Source organism: Balaenoptera musculus, chromosome 8, assembly GCF_009873245.2.
Source record: "Balaenoptera musculus isolate JJ_BM4_2016_0621 chromosome 8, mBalMus1.pri.v3, whole genome shotgun sequence".
NCBI classification, from domain to species: Eukaryota; Metazoa; Chordata; class Mammalia; order Artiodactyla; family Balaenopteridae; genus Balaenoptera; species Balaenoptera musculus.
Genome location: NC_045792.1, coordinates 84,823,495 through 84,842,718, shown reverse-complemented (window position 1 = coordinate 84,842,718; position 19,224 = coordinate 84,823,495). Strand labels below are relative to the sequence as shown.

The 19,224-nt window shown below is 47.7% G+C and overlaps 1 protein-coding gene across 1 annotated transcript in view; it reads right to left on the bottom strand.

Annotated features, from left to right (window-relative positions):
* NAT10 (N-acetyltransferase 10) overlaps positions 1 to 19,224 on the bottom strand; it is a 39,426-nt gene that overhangs the window by 16,534 nt on the left and 3,668 nt on the right. The window contains exons 4-15 of the mRNA XM_036861605.1: positions 17,737 to 17,908; positions 16,250 to 16,372; positions 14,520 to 14,581; positions 12,987 to 13,101; positions 12,781 to 12,888; positions 8,769 to 8,902; positions 7,469 to 7,562; positions 7,227 to 7,325; positions 3,916 to 4,052; positions 994 to 1,118; positions 389 to 539; positions 9 to 105 (exon numbers count right to left, since the gene is read on the bottom strand). Coding sequence (XP_036717500.1) covers positions 9 to 105; positions 389 to 539; positions 994 to 1,118; positions 3,916 to 4,052; positions 7,227 to 7,325; positions 7,469 to 7,562; positions 8,769 to 8,902; positions 12,781 to 12,888; positions 12,987 to 13,101; positions 14,520 to 14,581; positions 16,250 to 16,372; positions 17,737 to 17,908 — 1,417 coding nt within the window. The remainder of the gene's footprint in view (positions 1 to 8; positions 106 to 388; positions 540 to 993; positions 1,119 to 3,915; positions 4,053 to 7,226; positions 7,326 to 7,468; positions 7,563 to 8,768; positions 8,903 to 12,780; positions 12,889 to 12,986; positions 13,102 to 14,519; positions 14,582 to 16,249; positions 16,373 to 17,736; positions 17,909 to 19,224) is intronic.

Sequence of the window (19,224 nt, the reverse complement as noted above, 5' to 3'; positions counted from 1 at the left end):
GCAGTTACCTTGTAATGAGAAGCCACGTAGAGGGCCATAAGCCGTTGGAGGAAAACCTCAGAGGCTTTGTGGTAGCAAAAGAGCGTATCTCTATTAACATAGTAGCTGGATCTGGAGTTAAGCAACCAAAGCAAATCAAAGAGAAGCCAAAACAGGACACACTACTTCCAAGGGTCACCTGGATATGCGGGTTTCCCTCAACCTGGGAAGAGGAGCCCCTGGTTCTGAGCAGAAACACATTAGGGAGGAAAAGAAGGGAAATCAACAACATTGAACGTTCCCCTCTCCCTAGAGCAGCAGCCTATGAAGCAAAGGGCCAAAACCCTTTGTTCAACTCTTCCACTGTCCCCTCTCCCTTTCACAGGGCAAATGGAACCCAGGAGGATACAGCTCACAGGCTTCAGGCAAGGGGCAGCCAGAGATGATTCGAGTGATGTTGAGGCAATCCAGGCACAGCAGGTCATTCAGCCACTTCTCTACTGCGTCCCCAGGGGCGTATCGGATCGACTCGTGCAGGGAAACCTCATGCAGGGTTCGCGCTGTTCCCCGCAAAACACACACACACAGTGAGGAACAACTAGTAAATACTTTTTGTCCAGAAGAGCAAGGCAAATGTTCTACTTTATCTCTGTCACACGGTGCTCACAACATATGGCTCAAGAATTTAAAGCGAGTGGTTTTAAATTGTTCTGGTGGATGTTCAACTTGCCTCGACACCAATCCCAAGGGGATCTCTCTAAGTCAATGCAACCAATGCCCTGAGATGGTGACAAACAGGAGTCTAGCCACCAGAAGGCCCAGGTCAGCCTCCCATCTGGTCACTGGTTTGCTGTTCCTCAGAGAAAAGCAACTTCACCTCTTGGGGACTCAACCTCTCTGCCTGATGGTCAGAAGGTCTATTACCACCCATGAGGTCATGAGGGGAAGGGTCCCGCAGGAGAGTGTGAAGTGACTTGCTGGGCACTGCAGGCGCATTCAGAGCTCCAGGGGTACCTGATGCCAGTCTGGCGGTCGTCGTGGTCTTGTTCTCAGCGGTGGTGCTGACCTGGCTCTGGGCACTCTGTTGACGGAGCTGCTGAATTAGCTTGAGGGACAGAGACCGGCCAGTGCCCTCGTAGCTAGGAGCAAAAGCAAAGGCAATCAGGCATGAGGTCCCAAATCAACTCTCTAGGAGGGGACAGAGAACTACTTTCCTCATCCTAATGAAACGCCAGACTCCTGTTGGCCAAGGACAGCCCTGTCACTTCTGAACTTCCATGCCCAAGGGAGGCAGGGCTGCATGGTGGCTCACCTCGGAGCCATCTGGGCCTGGGCTCAAGTCCTGGCATGTCCATTTAGTACCTCTGGACAAGGAACCCAACCCCTTTCAGCCTCCTCCTCAAAAGGGGACTATTCCACACATCTCACAGGACTGTACTGTGAACTAAAAAATAAGGACTGAGAAGATGATGTGAATAAAGCATTTAGCATAATGGAACTGGAACACAGGTAAATGGCCAATTAATAAGAGCTGCTATTAGAAGTTCCATGCTTGAAAAAATGAACTGAGAGCATTTCCAGTTTGGAAAAATTAAGATTAAACAAATCCACCACCCAAGTAACTTTTCTCATTACTACTTTCATTTAAAAGATGACGTAAAGAAGTAACAAAAAATTTGGGGAAAAGAAATCATCTATAATCTGATCACTGAACCAGCTCTTTTCAATTGTTATTTCCTCCTTGTCTTTGGTCGCAAGCACACGTGACCACAGGGTGCAGACTGCTCAGCGGGTTTTTTAAATTTTCAGTTTTACACTGTTTCATAGTATTAATTATCATAAATGAGGATACTGCATAAATACTTCCTCTAACTCAAATACTACTTTTAAAGAATGATCAAAAAATTAAATTTTGAAGTGCTTTATTCCTCCTGCCTGCCCCATATAACAAAGCATTCTCAAAGGAATTCCATTTACTTATTTAAAAAAAAAAAAAAAAGAGTAAGCACAAGCAACAAAGCTAAAAAAATATTTGTGCTTCAAAAAACATTATCAAGAAAGTGGAATTTCTTGAGTGGGAGAAAGTTTTTGAGTGGGAGAAAATTTTTGTAAATCATGTATATGAGACTTGTATCTAGACTATATAAGGAACCCTTCCATACAACTCAATAATAAGTAAGACAACTCAATTAGAAAAATGAGCAGAGGATCTGAATAGATACTTCTCCAAAGAAGAGAAATAATGGCCAATAAGCATATAAGATGCCCCACATCATCAGCCATCAGGGAAATGCAAATGAAGACCACATGAGATACCTTTTCATACTCATTAGGATGGCTATAATCAAAAAGACATAAATGCTAGCAAGGATATGGAAAAACTGGAACCCTCAGACACTGCGATAGGAATGTAAAATGGTACAGCTGCTTAGGAAAACAATCTGGCAGTTCCCTAACAGTTAAACAGAAAGTTATCATTTGACCCACTAGTTCCACTTCTAGGTATACACCCGAGAGAACAGAAAACATGTCTGCACAAAATCCTGTACATGAATGTTGACAGCAGCATTACTGCTACTAGCCAAAAGAGAGAAACAACCCAAATGACCATCAAAAAGATGAATGGAAAAACAAAATGTGCATAAACATACAATGGAATATTATTTGGCCATAAAAAGGAATGAAGTACTGATACAAGCTACACGGATGAACCTTGAAAACATTATGGTTAGTGAAAGAAGCCAGTCACAAAAGACCACACATTCCAAGATTCCACTTATATAAAGTGCCCAGAATAGGCAAATCCATAGATACAGAAAGTTGATTAGTGGTTGCCTAGAACTGGGGGATAGGAAGGAATTGGAGGATGTTAATTAAAGGATATGGGGTTTCTTTCTGGGGTAATGAAAATGTTTTAAAACTGACTGTGGTGATGGTTGCACAACTCTATGAATATACTAAAAATCACTGAATTATACACTTTAAATATATCTCAATAAAGCAGTTATCACAAAAAAGTAAAACCCATTTTATTTAACTGTTTTCAGTATAAGCAAAGCAGTCAAATAATAAATCTATAATATAGAATTATCTCTTCAAGATGTGACTTCCATATAGAAATCTTTTCATTACTGAAGATATGTATATACTGACCAGGAAAGATTTCCCAGATTTCCCAGTATATTCTTTTTTTTTTTTTTTTTGCCATGCTGCACGGCTTGCGGGATCTTAGTTCCCCAACCAGGGATCAAACCCAGGCCCCCAGAAGTGGAAGCTCGGAGTCCTAACTGCTGGACTGCCAGGGAATTCCCAGTATATTCTTTACATAAAAAAGCAAATTCAAAACATTATGAAAACTATGTTTATGTTCTTATTCAAAATGAAAAAGTTAAATAAATGCACAGAAAATGTACACCAAAATTCTAACAGAAGCTGTCTCTATATGGTCAGATCACCGGTGATTTTTCTTTTTGCTTACCTTACCTTTCTAGCTTTTCTATAGCAAACAAGAACTAAATATTTCAAAATTTTAAAAAAGCTCTCGAGCCTGCTTTCTTATGATAACTATACAGTTACTTTAATACTATATTTGCACATAACCCTCGGAGATAAGACACCGGTATTGCCATCCATGTGCCCTTTAGAACTTCATCAGGCCTACGGACAGGAGGAGACACTCATCAGCTGGGTTATGAAGTTCTTCAGTCTGGTGCTGCCTGTTCTGGTGGGCCGTAGCTCAGACCAGAAGTGAGCTATAGTTTACTATGAAGGGGCCAGCTGCCAAGGAGAAGGCCGAGGAGAGAGTGCAGCAGAGCCCCAAAGACTCAAACTTCAGGAATCAGCCCTACCCACCCAGGCCCAGGTCACATTCGTTAAATGCTATCTAACTGGCAAAACCTACAATGGGAGCAACGGCTCCTGCCCGAGGTGCCTCACCCGTTGATGGTGGATGCCATGAACACAAGGTAGGGGCCCAGAAGGCTCTTCACCAGGGGGAGGGGGATGGCAGCAGCTTCATCGATCACAACAAGTTCAGCCTGGCCCAGTTTCACAGCATCTGCAGGATGTATATACTGCCGGAAAGAAAAATTTATATTATGAGCTTGGCCACCTGATACCATGGCTGTGATCACTAGTGAGTCACCATAAAGGCCTCTCTTTACTCTCTCTCCCCTGTCCCATTTCTTCTTTCTCTCGTTCCTCCTTCTCGCTCTTCCCTGGCAGGGCAAAGTGGGGATGGGCTTAGAGTCAGACGCCTGGGTCCAAACAGGCTGACCACTGACTGTGTGGCCCTGGGCAGGTCACTTCATCTCAGCCCCTCAGATTCCTCTCCAGAAAACGGAGGAAATACCTGATGGCTGCTTGAGAAAAAAATTAGGTAAACCTGTAAAAATGCCCTACCTGGGACCTGGCTGAGTGATAGGTGGTGCCTCCCTTTCTCTCCTCTCTCCCTTCTCAGGCTTCTCCCCAGCCTCACTCTGGCCAGTGGGCCAGAGGCAAGCTTGGCCCCAGCAATGGCTAAAGGGGAGGATGTCAGGTTTCTCAAGCATCTCCTACACTCTGGGTACTGTGTGTCCTGCTTTGACAACGTCAGTATAAAGCCCAGGTCCCCCTGCACTGGTGGGGACACTTCTAAGACTCATAACCTTCTTAGTGCTCACACATCCTTATTTATATTATTAGCTGGGCCATCTAATGTCACAAACTTGCCATAAGCTTGGCACCCTTGTGCATATAAACAACCCTTTCAGTTCCTACAGGGGTTCCTGCTCTTTTTAAAGTTTGCAAAAGTCTATGAAGAGGTATTTTTACAGGAGAGGAAACCTGAATAGCCAACTAACATAAACAAAGGTACTCAACCTCACTAGTAATCAGCACAATGCTGAAGACAACAAGGAGACCCCCACTTCACACGCAGACAGGCAAAACTTAAATAGCAGTAAAACACCCAGTGTTCGTGAGGATGTGGGGAAACAAAAACTCAAGAAAGTGCTGGGGTGAAGGTAAATATGTACAAACACCTTAAAGGAGAATTTCACAAAATCCGAGAAAGATGGAAATCTACGCATACCCTAAGACCCAACAATTCCAATTCTAGAAACATATAAATAAACTGTAATGTGCTCATATAGTGCTTAAAAATGAATCAACCAGATCCACAAGCTTCAATCTGGACCAACTTGAAAACAAATGTTGAGTGAAAAAAGGCAAGCTGAAAAAAGGCAAGTATAGTATGTTACCATTTATGGATACATAATTATGTAGTGAAATATAAACGCATGAATTGAAATGAAACACACCAGGGACTTCCCTGGTGCCACAGTGGTTAAGAATCCGCCTGCCAATGCAGGGGACACGGGTTCGAGCCCTGGTCCAGGAAGATCCCACATGCCGCGGAGCAACTAAGCCCATGCACCACAACTACTGAGCCTGCGCCCTAGAGCCCGCGAGCCACAACTACTGAAGCCCGCGCGCCTAGAGTCTGTGCTCCGCAACAAGAGAAGCCACTGCAATGAGAAGCCCGTGCACCACAATGGGAAGCCCGCTCGCCACAACTAGAGAAAGCCTGCGTGCAGCGATGAAGACACAGCCCAGCCAAAAATAAATAAATAAATTTATAAAAAAAAAATGAAAAAGAAAGGAACACACCAATCTCAGAGCACAGTATGGGGAGTGACAGAAGGGAATGGATGGGGAAGGGTACAAGAGGGACTTCAACCGTGTCTGTGAGGTTTCAGATCTTTAAAACAAAAATATGAGTGGCTTTTTAAACATGAAACAAACACAGCAAACAGCAAAACATCAGCATTTCTTAAGCCTGAGTGCTGGGCACTTGAGTGTTATCTTATATTGGTCTCTGTGCTTTCCTGTAGTTTTCAAGTATTCCATTACAGGTGAGATTTTTTAACTGCTTTGCTGGAAGTTGATGGGTCAGGAGGCAGAGACCCCACTCATTTCCAACAGCAGGATACATGTTCTCAGTAGGGCCCCACATCTTGGATCCTTACAGAGAAAAACTAAACAAGCACCTCATAAAAGCAGCAGAAAGCAGGCCCCTGGAGAGGCACAGCCAACTTTAATTTAATACTCTTCTATATCGCAATTTCCAGCAAGAAAGAAGAGGTCTCAAAGGGACACAAATGTAGCCTCATAAAGTCAGGTCACCTCTTCTGCACTTCAACTCCAGTCTGGAGACAAAAGGACTCTGGTAATACGAGAAGGTCTCTGATGACAGATCCAAGGAGCGGCGAGGGCTGAGCCAGGCATTTCACGGAAAGGTTTTCCCTCTTTGGCTTGTGTATTTTTCTTGAGTTTTAACAGATCTCTGTATTCTCACGGCCTGCAGCCTGCCCCTCACCCCGCCCTACCCCAACATTGGACTTTCTTCCCCGCAGCTGAGAGAACCAGGCCAAAGTAGGAAGAAACGCACAGAAAGAAGAGAGTCTAGAAAGAGACCTAGCTAGAAAAAACTTAAGGTCCTTGAGGGAAAAAGGCACAAACACTGAACCTTATTTATAACCTGGATCCTTGACAAAAGGTATACCTCCTTGACAGACATATACAAATGCCTCACAGGCATAAAGGTCAAGGGCGTAAAGTGCCAAGTTGACCTGGCCCACTTCCCACCCCAACCCAACTCCAAAAGTGATCAATAACCTGCTCCATTAGGAGCCCACAGGCCTCCATCCCTTCTGCAAGCCTGTCATGATTTAACAAAATTGTAGCCTTTGGACAAGTACAGACCATTCAGGCTTACAGAGCACTGGAGATTCACAGAGCTTTCGGGGAAACACTGTTTAAAAAGGAAAATAGGCCACTGGCTAAACCACAAAGATTCAGAGTACATTTTACGAAGAACTTTTCTTCTTTTAAATGGTGAGGTTATTGTCCTCGCTACAGATGCATCATTTCAAAACCTGCTGTAACTAAGCAAAATTAGAAATGATGTCGGAAAAAATGATTTTATTTCTCTTAGCTGATTAGCATACTTACAATCCTACTCACTCAATTTTCAAGGGACAAAACTACAACTTTCCCATCTGGCTACATACACTTGGTAGTCTGCTTGAATGTTTTTCTTTAGAAGAGGCTGAAAATCTGGAACACGTTTACCGTAAAACAACAATGCTGTCTAAAAGATATGCAATTACACAGCACATAAAACAACTATAAAAGGAGACGTCTTAGAGCATTTATATACAGCAGGACACTGGCCCCACGTGGCAGGGTTTTAGAACAAGCCTCACCTGAATGGTCTGTCTGTGTTCCCGGAATATGTTCACTCTGATCACTGCTTTGTTAAATTCAGGATTTAGAGACTGAATGATCTCATAATCCAGATGCTCCTAATAGGGAAAGAGCCAAACCAATGCCAAACGTCAGAAACAGGCTTTAGAAACTAAATATTAAGAAAGTTTGCATTCTAAAGACTTCACCTGCATTTATACTCAGCATGGAATCAAAATAAGCTCTTATCCTAATTTCCTACCTGATACTGCAGAGCATCAAATCCTTTAAATACAAATTCAAACAGAGTGTGGAGGTTATCCGGGCTCGGAGAGGTAACAAAGATATTGGAGTACCTGTTGAACAAAAGGAGGATTTTTTTTTTTTAAAGTAATTAGGAAATCTAAGAAATGTTTAGAGAACTTAAAAAAAGAAAACATTTTTGTTTGCCCCTGTTACACAGGGGATAACCAGAGACGGTGGCAGAAAAAAAATCAGGACACATGTTTTGGGGAGGAAAAGTAAAGCAACTCCAGACCTGAGGGTATTCTTCCTCCCAACCTAATGAAAACGCATTACCAGTTTGAAGGCAGCACATCCCAGCAATCAGCTACCAGCATCTGTGAAAGCACCCTGCTGAGGGCACTGTGGGGACCGCTCCCTCAGCGCCAGGGCCGGCACGCGGCTCCCCAGTCCTGCGCCCTGGGACGAGAGAGGGCTTCACTCTCATCACTAGCTGTGCTGCGAGGGTTTCAAACCGTGAAGCCAAAGTGCTCAGCTGCGCTCAGGCTAAGGCCACAGTTAACCTCTGAGGGATCCTTGTTCAATGTAAAGGACGCTAATGGTGGCGGGGCTGAGTGGTACTGCTGGAGCAGCAAGAGAAACAAAGGACTAGGAGTCAGGAGCCAAGTTCAGCCCCAGCACTACCAGCACTGACTTGGGGGGGGTCTTGGGTGAGCCACTGAAACTCCCTGAGCCTGGGTTTATCCATCTATGAAACGCTAACATTGTTAATTAGGAGCACCAAGGAAGATAATGCATATAGGACATGGTAAATTCTAGGTCCATCCTTTATGTCTGTGAAGCTGGAAGTGCATGCTCTCCTGGCAGTTGCAGAACTCCTCCGCCCAGGACAAAAGAATGCAAAGGAACGTCACACTCAAAGGCAGCTCCTCAGAAGCAAACAAGATCTTCTACTGATCAAAATCATTAAAACGTCAAACTTGTACTTTTCTAAGTCAGCAGAGCTGGTCATATACATGCTCATCTCCTGAGAGTTTTTAAGTTTCTTACCCCCATTTCTTTGCTCTTGTGTGTTTGTTCAACTCTAAATAGTGAGTTGGCCCTGGTGTGTGTCTGTGTGTGCATGCACACATATATGTGCACCTTTGGGGGTTTGGGGGAAACAGCATTGCTCTTTCTAGACAGGAACCCAAGATCTAGAGAAATCACACAGGAGCCCGCTCAGACCCAGGAGACCCAGCTTCCCTGTCCCCTGACCCCTTACTCCTGCACACTGCTCCCTCAGAGCTCACAGTGCCTAAACATGGGGACCCCCTTACCCAAAAGCCACCGCCCCAGCAATAGCCAATCCCAGGGCTGCAGATTTTCCCCTTCCTCGGGCAGCTGTGAGCACAACAGTACTCCTCAGGGTCTTTTCCGAGATCCCCTCAATGAATTTCAAGACAGCTTTGGCCTGTGGAAAGAGAAACATATTAGGTGAGCTTTGAGAAAGGCCAAGGTCCAGCCATCTACCACCATCGCCACGGAGAATTCAGGCTGATGCCTAGGCTAACTCGGGGGCGGAGGGGCTGCAGGGGAGTTCTTACTGGCCAGAAAGCAAGGCCCAGCACCTGGACTCTCACTCCCTTAATCGTCTCGTCTGGGTCTCAAGGCTTTAAACACCAACTAGGTGCTGATAACCCCCAAGTTCACACCTCCATCCAGACCTCTTCCCCGCACACCAGACTCTTCTATACACGCAACTGCCCCTGCTCTGCCTTCCACCTGTACATCTAATAGAATCTCACACTGAACACCTAACATCCCCCCCAATCCTCCCCCATCTACGATCTTCCCCAGCTCAGCTAACTGTACAATTGTTTAGGCCAAAAGTCTTCTCCATTTTCTCCCATACCTGATTCATCAGCAAATCCTGTCCATACGTCCTTCAAAACATAAAAATTCTACATTCCTCACCATCCTCCTCCTCCACCACTCTGGTCAAAGCCACCACCCTGTCCCGCCGCCATTATTAAAGGAGCCTCCTAATCAGTCCTGCTCCCACCTTCGTTCCCCTACAACCTAGACTCAACACAGCACAAGGCGATCCTGTTAAAATTAAGGCTGGCTTCCAGAAGCACAAGAATTCCTTCAATTGGATAAATAATTTGTGTATTTGTTTAAAAAGAAAAAACATGAGGGCTTCCCTGGTGGCGCAGTGGTTGAGAATCCGCCTGTCAATGCAGGGGACACGGGTTCAAGCCCTGGTCTGGGAAGATCCCACGTGCCACGGAGCAACTGGGCCCGTGAGCCACAGCTACTGAGCCTGCGCGTCTGGAGCCTGTGCTCCACAACGGGAGAGGCCGCGACAGTGAGAGGCCCGCACACCGCGATGAAGAGTGGCCCCCGCTTGCCGCAACGAGAGAAAGCCCTCGCACAGAAACGAAGACACAACACAGCCATAAATAAATAAATAAATAAATAAATAAATTTTTTTTAAAAAAGAAAAAACATGATAACTGGGATTAAATAAATAAAGCAAGCCTGGGGATCCCTCTGACAGCTGTGCGGAGACCATAAGCATAAAACTCTCTGCTGGCCCCCATCGCTAACAGAGTAAGTGCCAAGCCCTCCCAGGGGCCTGCATGGCCTGCACGGTCTGACCTCTGTCGTCTCCTCCTACCCTCACCCACTCGCTCTGCTTCAGCCCACTCAGCCTCCTTGTGAGTCCCCGAGCGCACCAGGAGAACCTACCTTAGGCCTGTGTACCTGGTGACCCTCCGCCGGGAGTACTCTCCCCGCAGAGAGCCACATGGCTCGTTTTCTCAACTCCTTCAAGCCCACGCAAAGGGCACCTGCTCAACCAGGCCCCCTCTGACCACGACACGGAGACCCGCAGCACCCCTCCCTCCTCCTGGCACTCCCCATCCCTCCTCGCTGCTCTTCATGTTTCCCCACCTACGCAGCACCTTCTGCTACAATACGTGGTTTGCTTATTTCCTTGATTCCCTGTCTTCCTCATCCCACCAGAATGTAAGCCCCATAAAGCAGGTGTGTCCCTCCTGCTTACTGCTGAGCCTCTGCCTAGAGGAGTGTCAGTGGCACTTAATGAGAAGAGGGACCACAACACTACTCAGGGGCCAGCCTCTGCTCCCCACGGGGGAACAGGCCACTGAGACTGGGAAGAAGGCCGGATGGTCCAGCCTGGCCTGCCTGGTCCTGAAGAAGCTGCCTTACATGACTGGGCACGGACACTCAGAAGATACTGATAAGACGCAGTCCCAGGCGGAAGGAAGGGAAGGAAGGGGAGGGGCTTCAGGAAGCCAGAGTCTCTCCAGATGGAAACACTCAGAGGGGATCCAGGTCCTACTCGCCTTAACTTGGCCTTGGCTGAACACTGTATTTTATCCTCTTGCTGTTTGCTTTAGAGTAGAAAAGTGAAGAACTCTGATAAAACATAAGTGGCAAAATCCACAAAGATAATAAAAGGGTATGAAATCTGGACTAAAAATGCACTCTAAAATAATATTCTAAAATGAAAAACCAATACAAAAAAGCAGAGTGGTTTATAAAAACAAACAAAACAACCAGTAATTATATGAAAACAGTGCCTGCTTCTCTCATAACTAAAGTAACAACAAATTGAAACAATGATCCTACGTTCCCATATCAGATTCGTAAAGACATACGAATTTAACAGTACCCAGTGTTGGCAAGACTGCAGAGAAAAAGGCCTTTTCATACACAGTGTGGGTTCCATAACCTGGCATGACACCCGTTTTAATACACACATACTCTACCCCGGCAATTCTCCTGTTAAATTATCCTAGAGACAGTGCCCACAAATGTATCTGTAAGAGTGTCCTAACAGCATTACTTATAATAGCAAAAAAGCTGGAATCAAGCCAAATGTCTAATGGGGACCACCTTCCCTTTGCACACTTTAAAAATACCCATTTATATGCACAGAAAAAGATCCAAAAGGACACACAATAAACCATTAACAGCAGCTGTCTCTGCAGAGCAGGACAGCCAAGGAGAAACGCCACTTTCCATTTTTAATGCACACTTTCCTACTTACTGACTTTTTAAATTATTTTGCCATGGGTCACTTATTTTCTTACAACAATACTATTGTATTATAGTTTCTCCCTCTTCTGCCCTTTCCCCATCCTCTCTCTCACTCCCTCTCTCTGGTGATAAAGAAGTTACCAGGAAGTGGTTGAAAGCAACCCAGAGCCTGCAGCCTGTGCTGCAGAGAGAGCTGCGTGGTTGGTGATTCTGCTTCCAGCATGGAAAGGGAAACGACCCTACTGGGACTCAGCCCCAAGTGGGCGGCATCACTGCAGCTGTTTTCCATCAGGAGGGAAAAGCCCAGTGCTGAGAGAGGCCTGTGCTGCTTGGCTGGCTCAGGCTGGACCAGAACCCTGAACACACCCGACAGCTTGCAGGCCTCTGGGCCACATGCATTCAGCTCCCATCACCGCCCAGGAACCACCGGAGAAGCCAAGTTTACCGGCCCTGGCCACTTCAGGGAGCACAGAAATGCATCCTGGCAGCTCCCACCCAGCCTGCTGTCTGTACCTAGAGATCAGGTACACAGAGGACCCTCACCACAGGGCCCTCATCAGCCCTCACACTGGAGCCTCCAGCTCTCCTCACTTACGAACAAGGCATAAGCAAAAACCTTTATGTCATCAAAACTTAATGAAAATGGGGGCTTCCCTGGTGGTACAGTGGTTAAGAATCCACCTGCCAATGCAGGGGACACGGGTTCGAGCCCTGGTCCGGGAAGATCCCACATGCCACGGAGCAACTAAGCCCGTGTGCCACAACTACTGAGCCTGTGCTCTAGAGCCCGCGAGCCACAAGTACTGAAGCCCGTGAGCCTAGAGGCTGTGTTCTACAACAAGAGAAGCCACCGCAGTGAGAAGCCTGCGCACTGCAACGAAGAGTAGCCCCCGCTCGCCGCAACTAGAGAAAGCCCGCGTGCGACAGCAAAGACCCAACGCAGCCAAAAATAAATTAATTAATTAAAAAAAAAAAACTTAATGAAAATGAAAGGACACAGGTCCATCACCCTGTGCCTGTGGCGTTCCTCCATAAATGTAACCCATCTCCCCCCAACCCCCAGCTCCCTGAACTGTTAACGTGGGGAAGGGGGAGCTCATCCTGGACCTCTGTCATGAATACATGCTGTTGCTGCGTGCCTGAGTGTGAGCAACAGAAAAGGGCCCTCGCCCACGGAGGAGCCAAGCCTTGTTCTAACTTGGCGTCTGTCACTCTCCGCCTGCTGTCTCTCCCCTCCGCGCCGTGCAGACTGGGCTGGGGATGTTCCGAACACACGCTCACCTGGTCTAGGGTCTTGCAGCAGTCCACCAACACGCCCACAGGTTGGGTGTCCTGCAAGCCCTCCTTCAGCTCCTTCAGCTCCAGATCAGAAGGCCCAAGACTCTCCTCCTACCAGAGGGGAGAGGAGGAGAAGGTTTGCCGCCATGCCGGGAGAGCCAGCACAGAAAACGGAGCCTGCCCCATGTTCCCGGCCCCCGGCAGCTCACCGGTGTCTGGGGAGGTAGGGCCTCAATGCTGGCGGCATGGGAGGAGACGGGCAGGATGTTGAGCTGGTCATCGATGGCAAGACACTTCTTACACGAGGCCAGAGAAAGAATAAACCTGAGGAACAAAACCACAGTCGTGAGGTGCTGAGGGCAATGTCTGCACAACAAGGGAAGGGCTTTTCTTCAGGAAAATCATCTAGCCCCACGTCTCTAAGAAAGCTGGAGAAAGCCAACACCATCATCTGGAGGGCAGTGCCGGATGATTCCCAGCCTCCTTGACGAGGCCCGAACAGGCTTTATAGAGCAAACAAGCAAACGGGGAACTCCCTTAAGAGACTGACTACAAGGGCTCCTACTGTGCAGAAGCCCGCTGCTCCAGGGTGCCCCGGCCCTTCCCCCACCCTCCCAGGCTCAGCCGTTAGCACTAGGTGTCTCCTTGAACGGGGAACGCCAAAGCCACCCCACATGTGCTCACCAGCCACACAGGGAAACAAACGCATACACAAATGGACTGACCTTCTGCCACAAGGAGGAGAAAATAAAGGAAAGGGTGGAGGGGAAAGCTCCCTCTAGCACTATAATACAAACATTTTTGCGTGTAGCAAAACATGTGTTTGGCTATAAAATCCAAGCTTCTCCCACAACTGCAAGAAAAGGGCCTCCCGCACTACTTTCACAGGCTTCCCTTCCAGCCGGTAGCGCTGGGCGACCTCCAGGCCCACTCCTACTGAGCAGCCTCAGAGGCGATTGAAATTAGGTCGCACAGTTCACCCAGGCCAGGATTCCTAAACCTCAGCACTACTGAGATTCTGGACCAGATAATTCTTTGTTGGAGGGGCTTTTCAGTGCCTTTTAAGCTGTTCAGCGAGCACCCTTGGCCTCTACTGCCTCCAGCCTCCCGCCCTCACCCCAGGTCACGACCATCAAAGCGTCTCCAGACACTGCCAAGTCTCCCCAGGGGCAAAACTGCTCCGGTTGAGAACCACTGACATACGACATGGCTTCTTTCTTCTTCAGGCGTTTCACGTGTTGCTAACTGGCGTTCCCTAAAAAGGGCTCTGTGGTCAAATAAATTGGGGTCCCTGGTGCTGTGAGACTTTTCAGAGGCTACAACAGGCTCACGTGAATCCTCACAAAGGAAAAACCATATCAGCATTTCCCAGACATATTGGACCAGAGAACCCTTTTGTCATAAGGTCCCGCTTAAACATCAGTGTTCTGTGAAACACATTTGGGAAAAGAGTGGTCCAGACAAATCACCCCTTTGACAGATGCGTAGGCTAAAAGCCAGAGCGGGAGAGAGACTTGGTAAGGGCCAGAAGCAAGACAGAATCCAGGCCCCAGCCTTCCACTCACTTTTATTGCTTTCAGTTAGCTGCACAACGACCGCTGCTATTGGGAATTTCACCATTTGGGGCTCCTGTACTACCTTCCCTGAGACAGAGCACAGCTTTCAGTTGGGCCCAAGATGAAAATGTTCCTCCCACTGTGCCTCCCACAGTTGAGGAAGTGAGAAATGTGCTCCAGACCTACCTCTCATTAAATCTTCCCACCACATCCTGATGGGCCTCCGTCCTGTATCTTGAATGCACGTCCTAAAAGAGACAACATCCATTAACAGAGGCACCCAGATAGCGCTGAGGTTCAGCGTCCAAGTGTGAAGAAGTTCCAGCAAACAACCCTGGGGTAAAAGAGGCACCAGTGATGCTGCTAGAAACAAAATCTACTCCTACCTAACCTGCCATGTGAAACTGGCCGGATGTGATCTGCTGTAGCTGGACTCAGACACTAAATGCAATGTTTCTTATCACAACAGATGTCCCCTCACCTCACCTTTGACTGTTCCCACATTTTATCCAGCAGCACAAAACATATTCACTCGTTCAATAAAATGCACATGCCAACGCCAGACAAGCTGGGTACACACCGGTGTTTAGTAAAGCATGAAACCTATTCTCCTGAAGCTTATAGTCAAATGGTTGGACGGAGACAAACAAGTAAATAGATACAAATTTTGGCAAATGCTTTGAATGAGAAACAGGATGCAGTGACAGCCAATGGGGGGGTGGGGGGGGGGCAACTTATATAGGGTAGAGAGGGAAGGCCCTCTGAGGTGGTAAGCAGGCAGCCAAGTAAGAGAGGGAGGAAGAACAAACAAAGTGACGTGGGCACAGACATTCGCTCGTTCGCAGATATTTCAGGAGGGCTTACTAAAGGCCAGGCACCCTTCCAGGATCAGGGAATATACCAGGGAGGAAAACGAAGTCCCTGCTCCCATAAAGTTTGGAGACTGGCACGGGAAGCCAGACAGTAAACAAATAAATGTCTAACTTGAGGTGGCTGTACCATGCTTTGAAGCAAAACAAAACAGGTTGAGGAGTGACAGGCCAACCACATATTCTACACAGGGTGTGAGAGAGGCCGCACCGAGGAAGTGGTATCTGGGCAGGGACTGGAACGCAGTGAGCCAGCAGACACTCCGTGGGAACGGCGCGAAGGCCCTCAGGCGAGAGTGTGCTGAGAGGAGAGGGCGCACCTGAAGACCTCCGAGGAGGCCGGAGGGGCTGGGGTGAGGCGAGGGGGTGGGGGGTGGGGCGACAGGAAGCAGGCACTGAGATCTGACGGAAGTCCACTTCACCAGGCGAACGCAGCTCGTGAAACCCTGAGGCCAAGCCTAACAGTTGCCGAGCAGCTGGCAATGGACAATGAATGACTCCAAGCCTGCGGCTCAGCACACCCACGTGGCAGAGCCAGCTCCACGTCCGGGGAAACACTTCCGGCCACTCCCTCAGCCTGGGGAGAAAAAACATACCCCCCCCACCCCCTGGAGTCAAGGTTCCTGCCAGTCCGGGAGCGGGATGGCAATGCCCCTCCACGACCCATTAGGCTGAGGGCAGGTGAGGACGCCTGCGCGTGGTCCCCTTCTTGTAGCGCACAAATGTAGGCACTGGCGTGGCTCTCTGTGGAATACTGTTTTAGAAATTTAACTACACAACAGCTGCATCATGTCCGAATCTCACTGGTGTAGAATCTGCAAATGCCTGAAAGCAAAGGCAAAATTCACGGATTCCTAAGCACACCCAGGGCCACTGAGGCTTCTCTGCAGAAACTTCCTCATTAGCTCCAGTCAAAGAGCTCCCAGCCTAGAAATTATACTGACCGCTCACTGGAGTTGCTCAGCAGGAGTTCTTAAAAGAAAGCAGCAAAAACACAGATTGATTTGAACCGCCACAATCAAGTTAAAGAAAAAAACGGACACTTACCATGGTCATCGTGTACAACTGCTTGAGTGAGTTCATGGTCCGTAGGAGGATAACCACCAACCCACCACCTTCCACTGTTTCTACAGTCCTGGCCAGCAAGTTTGGAGTCAAAGCTTCAAAATCCTGGAAAAAGGAAACCTTAGAACTGGCTGCAAAGAGCACCCGCTGGGAAGCTTAACCAGGGGCCAGGCGATAAGGTACAAGGAGGGCTTCAGAGTACAAACTCAAGACCATACCCCGTACCTGACTCACCAGGACACACACACACGCGCACACACACACAGTCCCTTACTTAGGGGACACAGAAGAGAGCCCGGCCCTGGAGAAAAGGTATACCTGGTTTTACATGTCAAAGTGTTTCCCGTAATCCCTCATAAAATCTTATTTGGAAAGAAGTCCTCCAATCTGCATTGATTCACACTTGAATTTCAGAAATACCTCACACTCATTTTCTGCTCTGTTCATAGATGGAAACTGTCTGACAAAACTCAACTTCACCACATGGGGGAGCCGCTGCCTAAAGGAGCCACCATCACTTCGCCCGGTAACTGGTGAGCAAAAGCAGCTCCCTACCAGTCAGTGATGGGGTGAGAACAGGCAAAACGCTCTTTTCAGCCTCCAAGGTGGGATGCAAGCCAGCAGTGTATGGACAGCCCACTGGAATGCAGAAAGGAAAAACTAGAAGTTCTATTCAAAATTTCCCACCTCATTTCTTAATTTATATTTCATAAGGTATGTTTTATGATGCACGTAATCATAGTAGTGCATGCATATAATAAATACATATCAAACTGTGGAAACCTGTGCTTAAATGTGAGGATTTGTGCTTAAATGTTTTCTTTGGTGGGTGTGGTCGGGGGGGGGGGAGGCGGATGGAGTCACAGGTGCCAAAGAATCAAAGAACAAAACAAAGACCACCAGAGCTCAAAACAAAGAAAAATGTGAAACTTAATCTATTAACTTGCCAGGCAAGAGAAAATACATACCAGTGAAGAAACTCACCAGCTACTTCTCTGAGGGGGGAAAGCTAGGAGACTTTAAGGACTAGAAGGGCAGTGACCCTGTCATTCAGTCAAGCACTCTGGATAGGACATCCGAGTACTCGGGTCTGTACCTAGTTAGTTAAAACAAGTCCCACTGCTCTCTGGTCACAAAAGTCTTCAGTTAGTTCTAATAGGGATCTGGGGTCCTAGGGTCACTCAAAGTTCAGTGCTTTACCAAGCTGGTTAGACCCAGTTGTGATGGAGCGCCACTGCCAGTTTGGGTATCTCTAGACCAGTGCCGCTTTTGGTAGAAAATGCTCTTTTTCTGTTGGTGAGTTATCAAGCTCCTGTGGAAAGTGGCCAAGGCCTCCACGGAGGAAGCTCTGGGGGAGGGAGTACACGTGACTCCTCTCCTCTCTGTACACCTGTCCTTGCGGGTGACCAGGCAGCCCAGGCACTCCCTAGCACTCTGACTCCAGTCACGGGCTGGGGCAAGTCACCCACCTGGAGAACACACATGCCAAACGTATTGCCCAGGATCTTGTGGGTCTCATTGTAGTAGCAGTAGCGAATGTTTGTGGCAGCTACGAAGAGTTCAAAGGGGTCATCTTGCTTTATGTTCAGCGTCCCGCTCTTTATTTTTTTCTGCAGTTGTCGCATTCTTTTCTTCCGATGACTGCAATCACCCCCCATCCCATGAAAGCCAGTTAACCAGAGAGGCTAGAGTTGGGAGCAGGGGACAGGCTCAACGATCACCCACTTAGACCCTCAGAGCTAGAAGGGAACTTGGAAATCGTAGTGCTCATCCCCTCACTTTAAAGCTGCAGGAAACGAAAGAGGCGTTAGAGCAGACGGGCTTCGGAGGGAGACAGTGTAAGTCTGTGTGAGAACCCTGCCGTTTTGATACTTCACTTTACACAAAGGGTAATGGGAGTCCCTAAACCTCACGTTCAGCCAGAGCTTGAAAGCAAACCTTAGTGGCCTCACTACCTCAGTCTCAAGCCAATGCTTCAACCACACAGCACCGCTTCCCAGAGAACCTGGGAGAGGCACTGTGATGGCGGGTTACTTTATTCATTTTTCCTAAATGAATTCATCCACTTCCTTCCCAGATGGTGGGATCAAGTCCTCAAGGGCAGCTCTAATCTAAGACAATACTGATAGAGGATATAAGGGTTGGAACGGAATCTGGACATCTCCCAGAAATCCCTGAACTTTTCTTTTGTCTTAAAAAACTCTGAATACCTAACTGTCAATTAACTCTTTCTTTTAGAGAAAGGAGAGAACGAGAAAACTCCAGAATCAAGGGTTACAGCAAACCAAAATTTTATCATAGTTCTCTAACTGAATAGTAGAGCCAAGGCCTTCCCCCTGGGGCCCCACTTCCTCAGCCCATGACTTAGCATCAGCCTTAACCTAATGCTCAAGACAGGGGTAGGAGAGCTGTAAGAGGCACAGAAGAGATTTTTAAAAGTGAAAGCAGGTGGGTTAAGTTTGAAAGGCAAATCTGCCCAAAACACTGTAAACTGCCCAATTTCGCAGGGGGTTTCCCCACAGCAGAGTCTACCCCAGAGACACATATATTGAGGGATAAAGGAGGGAGAAGAGGCCCAAGGACAGAACCACACAGGTGAGCTGGGTTTAGGGAAGGAGATGAACTCGGGGAGAGAGAAGAGCTCAGGAAGGTGGTCTGAGTGTCACAGTAGCAAAGAAAGGAGAGCATTTCCGAGGTGACCTTATAATGGTTTATCTGCCAAGGAACAGCACCCCACACCCCAAACTCCTCCACACACACAGTCGTAGGCAGAACTGCCAGGTTCCTACTAGGTGACCCACCCCACCTCCTCTGGCCCAGGGGTGGATGTCTTTCCAAAAGAATTTGGGAGGAAGACTGATTTCTGTGTCGTTGGACCCAAACCACGTAAAACTCAAGTGGTGTTTCTGCGATGGGAACCATAGAAGGCAGAAAGCTGCCTTGAAGTGGGAAAAGAA